Source organism: Carcharodon carcharias, chromosome 12, assembly GCF_017639515.1.
Source record: "Carcharodon carcharias isolate sCarCar2 chromosome 12, sCarCar2.pri, whole genome shotgun sequence".
Taxonomy (NCBI): Eukaryota; Metazoa; Chordata; class Chondrichthyes; order Lamniformes; family Lamnidae; genus Carcharodon; species Carcharodon carcharias.
In genome coordinates this window covers 75,504,335-75,521,469 of record NC_054478.1, presented here as the reverse complement: position 1 = coordinate 75,521,469, position 17,135 = coordinate 75,504,335, and the positions used below count along the sequence as shown (strand labels likewise).

At 41.3% G+C, this 17,135-nt stretch overlaps 1 protein-coding gene across 2 annotated transcripts in view; it reads right to left on the bottom strand.

The window, feature by feature from the left end:
* Positions 1 to 17,135, bottom strand: part of kalrna (kalirin RhoGEF kinase a) — a 1,007,899-nt gene that overhangs the window by 207,907 nt on the left and 782,857 nt on the right. The window contains exon 1 of one of the 2 annotated variants that reach the window (XM_041200491.1): positions 4,334 to 4,522. The exons of the other annotated variant lie outside the window; for it this stretch is intronic. Within the exon in view, the coding sequence (XP_041056425.1) occupies positions 4,334 to 4,421 (88 nt within the window). The 5' untranslated portion in view covers positions 4,422 to 4,522. Of the gene's footprint in view, positions 1 to 4,333; positions 4,523 to 17,135 lie in introns of those variants that run through there. 2 annotated transcript variants of the gene reach the window in all.

The window sequence follows — 17,135 nt, the reverse complement described above, 5'->3', positions numbered from 1 at the left end:
TCCCTAGTTCTACTCTTATTTCTATATTTTAATTTAATGGAATATTCAAGGTTACACACTCTAATCTGATCAGCTCTAAAAGAATTCTTTTCCAGGCTGAAAAGCCCTGACTCAATTGGTGGCACTCCTGCTTCTCAGTCTCAAGGTTCCAGGTTCAATTTTTAAAAAACTGACACGAAACTTCATCCCGCTGGGACTCCTGGCCTGCCCGCTATCCTTAAGGTTGGCCGGGCAGGGTGTTTAATAACGTTAATTAGCCTGTCAATGGCCTTAATTGGCCATTGACAGGTCGGCGGGCGGACAGCTAATTTTGCTGTCCGCCCACCTTCGTGAATAATTAAGGGGACCAGGATGACGTCGGGGGTTCCACCCAACGTCATCCTGCGTCATTTTCCCCTTGGCGAGTGGGCCCCGTCCCCAAATTGCCAAGGGGAAAATCCTGGCCAACACAAAAATCAAGGCTGACAGTCCGGCACCGTTGGAGGTGCCGTTTCTCTCCAGTTACCCTCTCAAGTGGGAAGCAAGAGATCCCATGGCATTATTTCAAAGAAGAGCAGGGAAATTAGCCCTGTGGCCTGGCCCATATTTATACCTCAATCAGCATCACAAAAGTCAGATTATCTGGTCACTATCACATTGCTGTTTGTGGGAATGTGCATTGGGTAAATTGGCTGCTGTGTTTCCTATATTACAACAATGACAACAGTTCAAAAGTACTTCATTTGCTGTAAAGCAGTTTGACACGTCTGGTCATCATGAAAAGTGTTACATAACTACAAGTATTTATTTTCTCTTTTAGCACAGCATTTTTATTTTTATTCAATTTTGAAGTAGTTCTCTACAATATTAAATAAGATGGAAAATACTTAATCTAGCCATATTTACGCTGTGGGATTTCTAGATCTACTTTTACTGTGTTTTTCCTGTGAAGAAACTTCCTCTATTTCATCAATCTAAATTAGTAGGAATAGCTAGACTTTAACTAAGGAAGATGTAAGATTAAATTCCCAACTGGGAAGTTGCCTTGCTGGCATCCCATGAATAGAATGTATTTAAATGGATCATTCAAAGGACCACATGTCTGGTTACCCTGCTGTTGAGTCTAACTAAATCACAGTCAGAAGCTGGTGTATTTACCCAGCAATGCAGTGGCTAAATATAATATTTAGACATCCATAACTAATTCATTACTATAGCCAAATTTCAGCAGTGTACACCAAATTAGCCAATGATCTACACCAGAGGCTTCAAATGTGGTTCTGGGGATGCTCTAAGGGTCAGCGAGGAAATTTCAAGTGCTTCCCCAAAACACGTCCCATGGTCAGAAGGACAAAGATAATTGTCACTTAAAATAAAAATTTAAACTGAACGAACAAGCTCCAGCACAAGCATCTTTCAATTGAAGTAATAATCCCTGTAAACCAAGCCTTCTGGCAGCGCTGACTGGCCATTTTCTGGCCATTTGGGAAGCTCCTAAGAAGTGCCTACCACTCACACTGACAGAGGTGGTAAGCAAAACAAAAACAAAAATACCTGGAAAAACTCAGCAGGTCTGGCAGCATCTGCGGAGAGGAACACAGCTAACATTTCGAGTCCGAATGACCCTTCAACAGAACTAAGTCTAAGAGGTAGTAAGCAGATTGTCTGGAGCTCCTGTCACTCACAGTGATCAGATTCTTCCAGAGAAAGAGCAACACTTAATCAGAGAACTCAGGAAACAGGAGGGAAGATTTTACAAACAAAATCTTCAAGAAATTCAGGATAATTTAAATTATATTAGAAAGAAAGACTTGCACTAATCTAGTGCTATTCACGGCTACACAATGTCCCAAAGTGCTTTACAGCCAATGAAGTACTTCTTGAAGCTTAGTCACCACTGTAAAGTAGGAAATGCGGCAGCTAATTTATGCAAAACAAACTCCCACAAATAGCAGTGTGATAATGACCAGATAATTTATTTTACTGATATTGATTGACGGATAAATATTGGCCAGGACATGGGAGATAATCGCCCTGCTCTTCTTCAAATAGTACCTTGGGATCTTTCACATGAGACGGCTGAGATGAGAAGGTTTTATGCCTCACTGTTGTAGAAACAGATGGACCAACAAAATGAAACAGACATTTTTCAAGGTGAGGAATTATATTACGGGTCGGTCCAGTTAAACTTCACGACTGATTTAACCCAATTGTTCTATTTTGGGGCGGTTCTGTTATTGTCACCAAACTAATCTCTTGTACTGTCTGCAGAATTCCAGGAATTCCCACAGCCTCAACAAAAGTTTTCATTTCTTTAGGGGAAGCGGATTTGTTAAGCAAAACGTCCAAATGCACTTAACTAGCATTGTGAAACAAAATTTGATACCAAGCCACAGAGGAGATATTAGTATACATAACCGAAAGATTAAGTGACGAGGGAAGGGTTTTAAGGAGCATTTTAAAAAAGAAAGTGGAATAGAGAGACAAAGTGGTTTAGCATTAGGAAACTCCAGAGAGACTAGCCAGCTACAGTGGGGATCTCAAACTTTTTTGCCTGCAGACCACATAGGTGAGGCAAAAGACCCCATGGACCACCTACCGGTCTACCCATCGCCTTTTGCTTGCCACCGACAAAAAGCTCATCAGAATTAATGGGAAGAATAGTGCTGCTTTTGATAAGACACCAATGAGGTGATGTCTGGCACCAAGTTGGAGAGCTTCAGTATCATGTAAGACGCTCAGTCAGCTTGTCTTCTTGTTTTCAGCCCCACTAATATTGAAAATCCAATCTTGTAGTTGTATGTTGTAACTAACATTAATCTTGCTTATAAAACTACATGGCTGTTGCTCACACATGATGACTCATGTTGTGCACATGACAGCCAGTATAGTTGTGTGATGTCATGCTGGTAGTCTGCTCGTTTTCTCGTATGGTGTCAGCCATGTTCTTGCATATTAGACTAGCTGATGGACCACCACGAGGATCTTGATGGACCACAGATTGAGAATTTTGAACTAAAGGTACAGATGTCAGTGGATTAGTGATGAAAATCTGGGATGCACAAAAGGCCAGAATTGGAAGAACACAGGGATCTGAGGGTTGTAAGGGCTGGAAGAGGTTACAGATACAGGGAGGGGGTGAGGCCATGGAGCAATCTGAAAACAAGCACTAGCAACAAGTTTAACATTTAATAAAACACAAATAATACATGTTTGATTGTATAATTAATTTCTACACAGAAAAAATATACTTGTGTTACAGGGATCCGTGGAATTTTTAAAATAAGGGAAGGGGCCTCAGAAGCAAAAGGTTTGAGCACCCCTGATCCACGCCACAAATGAGAAAGATACAAGACCTGGTGTTAAATCGTATCATATGATACAGAAAAACAAAGTTACTCCCTTCAGCAAAGATTCCTGTTTAACTCAATCAAGGGAAAGGTTACTTAAGGAACCCAAAATGATGCCAGATAATTAGGTAAGGGCCATAGGTCTTTAATTATTAAAAAAAAAGCCCGCTCATACTTTTGATGTCGTCCTGACAACAGAAAGAAATGTTCACAGGTCATGTTGTTACTTACAACAATGCGGTTTTATTCTGGAAGTTTCAGCTTACATGAACACCCAATTGTGGAAGACACTAAGTTAAATGACTCTCTTTGGTATTTAGTGCTGTGCTCTCATACATTCCAGCTCCACCCATGGGGAAGTTAGCTAGTAAGAGCACAGTTAACATATCTTGTTGCCACCCCCATTCAAAATGCAAGCAATCCAGAAATCACAACAATGCTTCACGGTGAATTTATTTTGAAACTTCCTGCTACAATAGCTTAAAGCAACCTTAGGAAAGACAAAGGTAATGAAACTTCAACACAATTTCCATTAGGTTTTAAACTTCCACATATTCAGATACTTTTAAACCATGCATTCTTTACATATAAACTCTCACCAATGCCAATGAAATATTTTATCCATAAGTAATTTCTTTATGGAACATACAAAGTTTCAAATATATAACTATCCTTTACAGGGGATTTATCGCCCGAGATCCTGTCCAAAGTCTTCTTCAACTCAATGGAATTTCTTAGAATAATGCTCATTGTGCACTTATAAGTTATGGGTTTTATTATATGGTTCTACCACAAGACAACCCCATATACAATACAAAGGACTTGGTAAGTACAGAGGGACCACAAGAGATTTTTTTTTGCAGACAGTTTAAAAATATTTGACATAAAGCTTTGACATTTCCAGATAAACTAAAATATAAGTTTACTTTGGAAAAAGCTGCTCAGTTCCTGAACAATCACAGCTTTCATTACTTTTTCCAGAAAATAAAGTCCAAATAACTGACCTCTGCAGCTCCAACAGCAACAGTAACACTTTGCCAGGATCCTTTTAATACAGCACCGGCAGGGACAGCACTCTGTGCCAGCTCTCATGCTTCCTTGATAGTTCTCATGGCAGGTAAGCACTGATACTGAATGACCACGTACAGCAGATGTTAGAGGAAGCTGCAGTTATCATCGTCTACTCTCTGCAATCTGCTCTACTGAGTAATGGCAAAGGCACTTCCCAGCTGAGGGTGGAGTCAAAGCGAGGCTGGTGCAGAAAACTTACATTCGCAAATTAATGTAAACACTGACCTACAGCAAACAGCTTTGAACAGACACACCTGTGAACTGAATCAATCACTACACTGCACTAACCAAAGATTCATATTTGTGTTGTTAATCACAGTTCAACACAATTAACTACGCATTACAGTTTTTTACAAAATTATTTTCACGTGCAAAATTAAATAATTAGGCTGCAATTAAGAAACCTTTACAATTTTCAGGATGCACTGAATTAGAAATGTTCAACATCTTCCTTTAAGTGTTTCCAGTAATTTCTGGAAATTTCTACTCTGTAACACCAACCTAACATTGAGAAGGCAACAAAATGGAATCATAAATGTAATGCTCATTGATTTTGGCTTTACCACAGGTACAACATAAATATCTGTTCAGCTATGGAAATTGTGTGTGTATTTAGTAGTCAGAAAGGGAAACAGGATTCAGTTTTGTGCTTTTTTTAAACCTCTCAGTAATTATTTACTTTGAGTCCATAGCCAGATTCAAACTCAAAAAATGGTGCAGCTTGGCTCAAAATTATTGCACTCAACTGTGATCCTAGAAACTAAAGGTGACTCTATCCATTATTGTCAGTGCCAAGCGTGACAGCACACCTGAAAATAACTGAACTGACCTTGGTTGAAACAAACTTTTCATAGACCTTGCGTTATATGGTTATTTGTGGCTTGTAAATGTACTGAACTGGCTCTGTACATAATTTTCTAGACCTGCTATATTGTTGGGCGAGGGTAGGAAAAGGCAACATTTTTTTGAGAAGAAAATAGATATTCCAAAACGGTGCAGAATGCAGCAATCAATTGTGCACCATAGGACTTTAATACGTAAATAAATAATTTTATTGTCCAAGAGTAATGACTGCTTTATGGGTGAATTACAAACATGTATGGGCCGTGGTTTGGGACATATTGGTCCTGGACCAAATGGAAACTCATATCTAGCTACAACTGACCTTCATTCCCTTTTGTGCAACGCACCAAATTCTAATTTGTTTACTTAATGACCCAAAGCTGATTTGCATCTATTTTTCAATCAAGCAATTCATAAAGCGCTAAATTCTGCAGGAAGATGACTAAAATCTGGCCTTTGTGGACAAAGATGCTGAATCACCCACCATAACACAATAGAAAGGACATCATCATTCTGAAAAATGTTGGCAAATAAAAAATATCACACATAGTATTCTATTGACACCCATTCATTTGCTTGCCGTGTCATGAGGATGAAATTAATCCGCTTTTCTCCAAACAAGAATAAGCTTGTCAAGGTATGTTCCTTCAATAACTATACACAGGCAAAACTATATAATTAGGCAACAATTAAGAAACCTTTACAATTTTCAGAATGCACTGAGTTAGAAATGTTCAACATCTTCCTTTAAGTGCTTCCAGTGATTTCTGGAACTTTCTATTCCAGAGGTGAGGAGTGACTGCACTGGACATCAAGGCCGCATTTGACTGAGTATGGCATCAAGGAACTTTAGCAAAACAATGGGAATCAGGGGGAAAAATCTCTGCTGGTTGGAGTCATACCTAGCACAAAGGAAGATGGTTGTTGTTGTTGGAGGTCAATCATCTCAGTTCCAGTACATCACTGCAGGAGTTCCTCGGGTCCTAGGCCCAACCATCTTCCGCTGCTTCATCAAGGACCTTCCTACCAACATAAGGTCAGAAGTGGGGATATTTGCTGATGATTGCACAATGTTCAGCACCATTCGTGACTCCTCAGATACTGAAGCAGTCCATCTCCAAATGCAGCAAGACCTGGACAATATCCAGGCTTGGGCTGACAAGTGGCAGGTAACACTTCCAACATACAAGTGCAGGGCAATGATCATCTCCAACAAGAGAGAACCTAACCATCATCCCTTGACATCCAATGGCATTACTGAAGCTGATTCGCTGAATCCCTCATTATCAACATCCTGGGGGTTACTATTGACCAGAAATTGAACTGGACTAGCCATATAAAAACTGTGGCTACAACAGCAGGTCGAAGGCTAGGAATCCTCTGGTCAATAACTCACCTCCAGACTCCCCAAAGCCTGTCCACCATCTACAAGGCGTGAGTCAGGAGTGTGATAGAATAGTCTCCACTTGCCTGGATGAGTGCAGCTCCAACAACATTCTAGAAGCTTGATACCATTCAGGACAAAGCAGCCCGATTCATTGGCACCACACCCACAAACATTCACTCCCTCCACCACCCATGCATAGTGGCAGCAGTGTGTACCATCTCCAAGATGCACTGCAGGAACTTACTAAGCCTTCTTAGACAGCACCTTCCAAACCCATGACCACTACCATCTAGAAGGACAAGGGGAGCAGACACATGGGAACGCCGCCACCTGGAAGTTCCCCTTCAAGCCACTTACATCCTGACTTGGAAATATATCACCATTCTTTCAGTATAACTGGATCAAAATCCTGGAATTCCCTCCCTAACCTGCACCACATGGACTGCAGCAGTTCAAGAAGGCAGTTCACCACCACCTTCTCAAGGACAATTAGAGAGGGTAATAAGTGCTGGCCTAGCCAGTGACACCCACACCCCATGAGCGAATAAAAAATTTAGGATTGTAGAGGCGACTGCTTCAGAAGGAAGGTTGTTGCCGTCTAGAATGAAACTCTGGTATCCAACATACTTCATCCTAGCTCATTTTTCCTTTCATTCTTTCTAATTGTGCCCTCTAATTTTTAAGTGAGTGAAAGATTTTGGTTTTCACTACGCTAAACATATGACTATTTCAAGTGTTGCAAATTTTGCATGAGAAACCTCTTTCTAATCTTTATTCTAAGTTTTCCATTCCTTTTAATTTGTGCAACGAATAACGACTGTTTGCTTTATTAAATGATGCTCCACAACCTTTAACATTTCAGTGCTTAACCTACTGTCATCATTCATAACCACCTCTCCCCATCCACCCTGCCAACCATCGACAATTAGCATTATCCATTGTTACTTCTGATGAATTGCCTTGGCATTTGATAGTTTACTTAAATCTGAAGCTGTTCCACTGTCACAATGAACTACTTTTTTGGTTATACTTAGAGGTATCTAGCTGATAACTTTAGCCAACAATCCTGCACAAGAAATTAGATGTTTAACATTTGCAACTAAAAAGGTATACATAGATCAATTGCTCTTCTATTTTTTATATCCTCCTGTTATCACCTGGAGCCCTGTCAGTTTCCTGCACTCTATCACCTATTCTGTTTGCAGCTAGTAAGAAGTGGTAACCTTCATTACAAAATCAATATTTAAAATTTGCAATTGGTGCATAGGAGACATGCAGTTTGAAAACTGAGAGGAAATTTACTACTTTCACAGGTGATCTTGAATTGTATTAATTCAATATACTGCATCCTATCAAACAGCCATGTATGAGGTCTGAGACTTTCTTCCCAATGCCAACTTGCTAAAAACATTAAGATCATATAATATTTTACACTTTTATTTTTCTTCCAAAATCTGCCCATCTTCACCAGCTTATTCTAGTCCTGTTGGTCTGACTTTCCAGTCCAGTAATTATGTCAGCAAGGCAGAATGTCATCACACTATGCACACTGCACAAAAATAGAGAAAATAGAATACAGTATCCAATTTTTAATTCTCAAATTCCCTTAACTGCAGTTGCCTTCATTTTTCAACAATAAATTTGCTTTGATGAAGCATCTCAACTGCCACCCTGATAGTCACCTAAAATATTACATCTAAAGGAGAACAAGAATTTAAGAATGTTACTTTAATTTCTCACAATAATAACTCATATTTACATTGGACATGATTTCTATAGTTTATATTGACTAAGTAGCTGTTTTTATATTGCCTATATACATTTGTAATGCTTTTAAACAGAACTGGTGATTTCTTCCTGCCACTCCTTCAATTTTTTTGCAAAATTATAAAAATCCACCTGTATGATTTTCAGTTTCAGTCTTATTAAGCGCAACAAGAGCAGGTCAGAGGCTGAGAATTCTGTGAAGACTAACTCACCATTTTACTCCACAAAGCCTGTCCACCATCTACAAGGCACAAGTCAGAAGTGTGATGGAATACTCTCCACTTGCCTGGATGAGTGCAGCTTCAACAACACCCAAGAAGCTTGACAGCATCTAGGACAAAGCAGCCCACTTGATTGATATCCCATCTACCACCATCAACATCCACTCTCTCCACCACCGATGCACAGTGACAGCAGTGTCTACCATCTACAAGATGCACTGCAGCAACTCATCAGGGCTCCTGCGACAACACTTTCCAAACCTGCAACCTCTGCCATCTAGAAAGACAAGAGTAGCAGAAAGATGGGAACACCGTCACCTGGAACTTCCCCTCCAAGCCACTCACCGTCCTGACTTGGAACTATATCGCCGTTTCTTCATTGACGCTGGATCAAAATCTTGGAACTCCCTCCCTAACAGGCCTGTGGGTGTACCTACATCATATAGACTGCAGCGGTTCAAGGCAGCTCACTACCTTCTCAAGGGCAATTAGGGATGGGCAATAAATACTGGCCTAGCCAGCGATTCCCACAACGAATAATATAAAAAATAACATACAGCTAAGAAAACATTGCATGACATGGTCCCAATCCTTCAATGCCAGTGCAAAGTTGTTATCTTCCAACTTTCCCTTTACCTCGTGTGGGGATCCCAGCAGCTACTACAGTGCAGCAAAAACAGAATTCTGAGAAGTTAGATCTCTAGCAAGCTCCAACTTGTAGAACCCTCTTGGTCCTCACTGATTAATGGTCTTCTGCATATTAGTGTATTTAACATGAGGCATAGTCTTTAAACATGAACTGCACATAACAATGATCAGGTTCAGGTTCTGTTCAAATATTGGTATTTTTGGGTGTACAACACACAATGCATACCAAATTTCATGCCCATATTACTTTATTAGAAGAGCAGCAGGAAGTTTTCCTGGTGGACTGGCCAATGTTCCTTTATTAACTGACAATTGGTAAAAGAACAAGAGGGGAAATAAAGAGAAATTCAAAAACAGTTACAGTGCAGAAGGCAGCCATTTGGCCCCTTTGCGTCCATGTGGCTCTCTAAAAGAGCAGTTTAGCTAGTCCTATTCCTCTGTCCTTTCATCACTGCCCTTTTTTTCTCCTCTTCAGCTGCTTATCAAATTCTCTCTTGAAAGCGACAGTTGAATCTGCTTCCATCACTCTTCCAAGCAGTGCCTTCCAGATTCTAACAATTTGTTGGGTAAAAAGGATTTTCCTCATGTCACCTTTGGTTCCTTTGCTAATCACTTTAAATCTATGTCCTCTGGTTCTCGACCCTTCGGCCTATGGAAACACTTCCTCTCTATCTACTCTGTATAGACCCCTGAAGATTTTGAATTTACTTTACATTTCTAAGGAGACAACCCGAGTTTCTCCAATCTATCTAAGTAACTTAAATCCTTCATCCCTGGAATCAGTCTTTTAAATCTTTTCTGTACCCTCTCTAAAACCTTCTCAATCTTTCTAAAGTGTGGTGCCCACAGTTGGACACAATATTCCAGCTGAGACTAAATCAATGCTTTCATCATGGCTTCCTTGTTTTTGTACTCTATAGCTGGATTTTCATCCCACAATGGGAGTGCAAATCAGGTTGTGAAACACTGAACTTAGTTTTTTTGCAGGAAAACAATTTTCTCCTGCCTTCCCAACCCCACGCTATTTTCGTGTGGCTTTTTGGTGGGTTGGATAGGCTTTGGGTGCAAAACGCACAAAGCACCTCTTTGGAAGTCGAGGTCCCAATTGCGAGGGCCATAGGAAAATTATATTTCTTCTTGCATGCTATTTTTGTGTGCTGGTGCGGGCTTTTTAAGCCCTAAGAAACACACCACCTTGGGAGTTGTGACCATTGGGGGGCCACTGCAGAGGAGTCAGGCAACAGTCTGTAAAGACTTTTCAAATGTCACTATTAGATGCCATTTTATAATGTAGATTGTTTTCAATGCAGTAATTCATCATAGGGGGCTGTCCTGCCAAGGTGAATTGACTCATACCGTGACTAGCATTGTGTATTTGCCATCATGCATTGCAGTACTTTTCCAATGTCAAAAGTTTTATAATGCATTAAAATGAAGAAAAAATAATGTTTGTCATGATAATAGCTGACAGTGGTTTTGGACTCCAGATACTAGACGGTACTCTGTACTATATACGGGGTCACCTGACCTGGGGGTCCAAGGTCAGATAGCACATATTAGAGTGTGTCTTGATAGAGTTCAGATACTGCAGGTATGTGTTCATGTTAGGAAAATGTGTTATCAATAAAGTTAGCTCAGTTACAATGTCAATGGCCTGTGTACATCATTAAAACAAGGAACAAGACACTGTTAGCCTTTGCTGTCATGTTTTGTGTTGTGATTTAAATCAACTGACAGTTCTGGCTGTTAAAAAAATGCTGCTTTTGAATGTTGAAAGGAATCGCTGGACCTGTTCTCCTCCATTGATTGACAGGCACCCTATTTCGAAATGGAAATGTGACACCATTCTGTGCCTTCAGTTTCAGGCAATGTAACTCTTTCGAGTACAAACACGTTTCCATCTGTTCCTATTCAGATGAAGTTACATTGTTTCATAGTTTACCATTGTGAGATTTGAACTCTCAATCTTGGGGTTACAAACCCAGTACTATAACCACTTGGCTATTTAGGCCAAGCTTCAGGAAATGTAGCTGGAGGCTTTTGTTATGACAGTCATTGGCATTATGAATGCTTGACTGGATTTCAAAAGCTACTAATGGCTTCAGTTCAGCAGGTGGCCTACTGATACAAGAACAATTGAAACTTTTAAGAGGCTGTAATAATAGAATTTGCCTTTGACATGGCTTCTTGTGTGTTTACAAACTAGTAGGCACTGAAAGGATTACAATTTTTTGCACTGGAGTGGCTTTGTTTTCTTTCTAGTATCAACAATGGCATGTTTGAATTCAGGGTTTTATTAGATTGTTAGAGATGTAATCTTTTCAAATAACATTAAAATAATTCCTTTTGCTATTGCATAGCTCATGAGGACTGTACTGGGAGAATGGCTATGGAGGATAGATCGAGGACAAGGAGGTGCCATGGGTGATGAGGGGCCATGAGTTGGGTGGAGGTTGAGAGGGCATAGATGTGGCATAGGTGATCTGAGGATGCATGAGGGATGAGGGGCCATTCAGGTGGCATCAACAACCTGAGGAGGTTTGATGGCATGGAGGCTAGTGAGGGGATTGAGGTTTAAGGATCCTCTAAATGATGTTGGGAGGTGGGCTGCTACGTTGGAGAACCAAGGTTGGCCTCCCCACTGTCTCCATATCCACAATCCTCATGCACTCCACTGCAACTTGCAAAGTGCCCTGTGGACACAACCCCTTTGCTAAAAGACAAAAATTCTGGGAAAAATCACACATAGATGGGATGTGCATTTTGGAAGGCTCATGAGTGTACAGATCAAGTTGAAAATCCAGGCCCATGTCTCTATAAAGTCCAGGATCCTGTATGCCTTTTTTAACTGCTTTCTCAAATTGCCCTGCAAACTTTGACTATTTGTGCAGATATAACTGCAGGGGCTGGATTTTATGCTCACCCATGGGTTTGAAGGCAGGGGGGCATGTAAAAACCATCAAGTGGCCTTCCTGCTGCCCACTACCCAACCCCAACCTGTCTGAAATTTTATGGAAGTGGGGAAGGCTTCAGGTGGCCCGCCCATCCGCATTCCTATTGAAGCCCTTAAGAGGCCAATTAATGGCCTCTTAAAATCCTCATCCCTCCGCCACCAGTATTTTACCATGCGGGGGTAGGCCCACGTCAAGCAGAAAACCAGACAGCTTTAGCTGTGAGGCAAGGTGGGGTGTGGGTGTGGGGGTACGCTGGTGGGGGAACTTCCTTTGTGGGTTCCCTGGGCCAGTCGGGAGGTATTCTCCCAAGTCACCCCCCCCAACCTCAACCCTCCTCCTGGCCTCTTGAATTCATCCCCCTACCCCCTCACCCCTGATCCCTGATTTATCTGGGTTCCTCGGCATTGTGGGAATGCCTGTATCCCAGGAGTGGCCGCTGTTCCCAGCTGCTGCTGCTGGGGCTAGAGAGCCATCAGCCATCTGGTTGCCTGGCAGCTCTGCAAGGTGGGATTTCCTCTCGAAACAGAGACAGAAGTCTTCGATCAAAGTAATTAATGCTGTTCCCAGGGTTAAATTGCTATGGAGTAGCTGTTAGAATTGTGTGTGTGGAATAGGGGCCATGGGGGGCTTGGTGCCACATAAAGTCCAGCCCAAGTCTCTCTGTTTTAAGAGGGCTAAAACTGCAGTGCTCCAGGTATGGCCTCATCAATACCTTTTGTAATTGTAGAAAGACTTCTGTACACTTCAATCCCTTTGTCACAAAAGCTAACACATGCCTTTGTAATTGCTCAACTTATCTGCATGTTAACTTTCTATTCTTTATGTTCAGCCATAAGGTCTCTAAACACAATGGGCTGAATTCTTCCGTTGGTGATTCAGGGATGGGGCCCGCTCGCCGACACGAAAGTGATGTGGGATGACGTTGGGGGAAACCCCTGACATCATCCCACCCCATATAAATAATCAGGAAGGTGGGCGGACAGCACGATCTGCTGTTTGCTCACCAACCTGTCAATGGCCTATTGAGGCCATTGACAGGATAATTAAAACAATTAAAGGACCTGCCCATCCAAACCTTAAGGTTGGTGGGTAGGCCAGGAGCCCCAGCGGGCTTCTGAGAAAACATGAAACCTCATCCACCGGCGGGATAAGGTTTCATGTCAGTTTTTAAAAAGTTTATTAAAGTTTTTGTGAAATTTATTAACATGTCCCATCTTGTGTGACATTGTCACATGAGGGGGACATGTTAATGATTTTTTTAATTTTCTATTTTTAAAGTTTGAAAACCTTTCAACGAGTTCCCTGAGGCAGCACTTTGCCTCAGGGAGATGTGCACTCTTTCGTGGTGGATGTCACGCCGGGCGGGCCTTAATTGCCCGTCAATGGCAAAATTCAGCCCAATATTTCCCAGTCTTTCACCATTCAAAAATACTCAGTTTTTTTTTTATTTTTCCTACCGTAATCAAAACCTTTACACACCGCATTGCATTCAGTCATGTTCTTAACCTGCCTATATCCCTCTGCAACCTCTATGCATTTGAAACCACAATATCAGGCAAGTTTTGTCATTCAATTTCAGAGCAAGCAGCACAGAATTCAATATAAATAAAATCTAAATACTGGAAATCAGAAAAAAAACAGAAAGAAGTAGGAGCACTCAAAAGTGGGCAGCATCTGTGGAGTGAAAAAATAGGTTTCAGGTGTGTGTGTGCGTGTGTGTGTGTGTGTGTGTGCCTCTTCAAATACTCTTCATTCTTTCCAACTCTTATCAAGTGATACCTGAAACCATATCTCGACTGTCCTCCACAGAAGTTGACAAACCTGCTAAATGTTTCCAGTATGCTCAGTTTTTCAGCAAGAATTCAATAATCTCAGAAAATGCTGGAGAAACTCATCAGGTCTGACAGCATCTGTGGAGAAAAATAAGAGTTAATGTTTCGAGTCTGTAAGACTCTTCAGAGTGAGCTTGAAACGTTAACTCTTTTTTTGTCTCCACAGATGCTGTTAGACCTGCTGAGTTTTTCCAGAATTTTCTGTTTTTGTTTCAGAATTACAGCATCTGCAGTATTTTATTTTTATTTTTGCTTTAATTCAATAATCTATTTGATCAAAAAAGGAAAGGACTTGCATTTATATAGCACTGCTAGACATGTAGGCCTGAATTTTCCCGTCAGCGATTTGGGGGTGGGTCCCGCTCACTGACAGGAAAATGATGCAGGATGACGTCAGGAGGAACACCCTTTAATTTTTTAGGAAGGCGGGCGGGCAGCGAAATCAGCTGTTTACCCACCAACCTGTCAATGGCCAATTCAGGCCACTAACAGGCTAATTAAGATAATTAAAGACCTGCCCATCCAACCTTAAGGCTGGCGGGCAGGCCAGGAGCCCCAGCGGGCTTCTGACAATACATGAAACCTCATCCACTGGCGGGATGAGGTTTCATGTCCATTTTTAAAAAGTCTAATAAAGTTTATGTCCTTTTTATTAACATGTCCCATCTCGTGTGACATTGTTACATGAGGGGGACATGTTAATAATTTTTTAATTTTTCTATTTTTTGACTTTTCTTACCTGTCACTTAACTCCCTGAGACAGGACTTTGCCTCAGGGACCAGTGTGCTCTTTCACGTGCATGCATGAAAGAGCGTACTTTGACAGTTGGGGAATCCCTCCCCCGCCCCCCACCCTGCACAAGAAACGCATAGCGCTTCCTGTCAGGCAGGCCGCTGGGTGGGCTTAATTGGCCCGCCCACTCAAAATGGCGGAGGGCCCCATTTCAGTGGCGGGGGTCGGCTGTCCGCCCGCTGCCGAGCCGGTGGGGCCCGCCCGCCATCCGAGGGTAAAATTCTGCCCGTAAGCGTTTTATAGTCAATGAAGTACTTTTAGAGATGTAGTTACTGTTGTAATGTAGGATCACGTTTGCAGTTCCAATCATTTTTTGAACTGGATCACACTTACAAAGTGTAACTTGGAGTGACAATGAGCTCTGAGGCAGCATTACAGAACTGGAAAAATGAGATTCTTGCGCAAACAGAAACAATGATTCAATAGTAGTAACAGACTGCATTGGTATTACACTGCACATAGAATGCAGAAACCTAATTGAAGGATTATTTAGCTTCCATTTTTAGGTGCAAAGCAAGTTTATATGAACAAAATAGGGGGATAAATATTTTGCAACAAATAAACATTATGGTTTAAAATAATAGAATAAGCAAGTTACTTTACAGCAGCCTTCTTTCTGGAAATCTATTTGGAGTACAATCCATGGAAATTTTTCAAATTCACGATTGGCCTTCTGATTATTCTCTGACCTACTGGTGTTAGTTGGGTCCGTGGGTAGTATTCTCACCTCAAAAGTCAGAAGGTAGTGGCTTGAAGGGCTAGATCACATAATTTAAACTAACATTTCAATGTAGTACTGGGTAGTACAATATTTTGGATGGAATTTTAAATAAGGCCGCATCTATTCAGCCAGATGTAAACAATTACACAGCATTTTCTGGAAAGGGGTGCTGACAGCATTTTCCTTGTGCTCAGCCCAAAGCTTTTCCCTCAATCATTACTACCAAAAGCAGGTCACCAGGTCTTCCTCTCATTGTTGCTTGCTAGGCCTTGTTTTACCCAAATTGGCTACTGTATTTTCTCACCAAACAGCAGTGGCTACACTTCAAAGTAATTGATTGGCTGTGGATGTCCTGAAGAAATGAAAGGTGCTATATAAATGCAAGTCTTCCTTTTTCAATTGGACTATACTGTTATGTCAATAATACATGAAAAGAAATCCAAAAACCATATGTATCAAAACTTTATTTTTTTTGCTATTTTCAAAATAGATTTTCAGTGGAACCAAAAAAGATGCTGCTACAAGTCATGTGACCCTAAGATTGGCCCTTTGTTCTGGAAGCTACCAGAGTTACAAGAACAAAGGAATTCTCCTCTCATCATCTCACCCCTAATTCTAAAGACATTATAATCATGAAACCAGGGGACTCGCAGGTCAAAACTCATTATATCCGCAGAGTTGTTAACATGCCCATCTCACACCTGGGATTGTCCAGGTCCATTTCTAAAGGAGATCATTGAGGGGAGTTTGGACATAGTTTGCATCTTGATAAGCTTACCCCTCTAGCTGAGTCAGAGGGTCTGCCTAAACAATGGCTTTCTGACACAAGTACTACAATATGGGTGCTAACTCTTTCAAAAGCTAATGGCTGGGTCATTATCAGTCGTGAAACCAAAGCCAGTTCCAGACAGCATATAAACATCGCTTTGGCATCACCGTGGAGAAAGAAGGTCACATGACTTGAGTGAACATTTAAACGTCTCTACATTCCTTTGAGAATGGAGAAACCCTCAGACTGATGTTTTAACACCAACTGGAAAGAACTCCAGCAGCCCAGCTAACCAAACAGCCAGCCACCATCTCTCAATTCCCCAAAGCCTGACTGATTTTAAAAAGTCTCTGATCAACACACAGAAAGCCCATCGTGCTGAGGCGTCATTCGTTTCAAGGATTTTTTCGTGTTGCTGTCTCCAATCAGGAACTCATCTGCACTGAAACCCGCCATGAAGAAAACACCCTCTGGACTTTGACTTCTCAGACTTTGGAAATCATGTGAACTAATATTCATTTCTGCAGTTCTTTTCCTGCTGTTGCCCATAGTTGTAAATTTTTCTCTTTCCTATCCCCCCTACTGTGTGTGTGTGTGAGAGAGAAAGAGAGACGGAGATTGCAAACACTCTCCTCCACCTCCCCCATAAACTAACCTTCTGAGTTAATCATTACATGAGTTTGCTGAGAGCTATTAGTAAATTGGATCACACAAACTGATGGTTTGGGGAAACACGCCACAGCTTACTTCAAAAAATAATTCAAACCACCTCTGCTTATAGGAAGAAGTTCAGTTTCCCT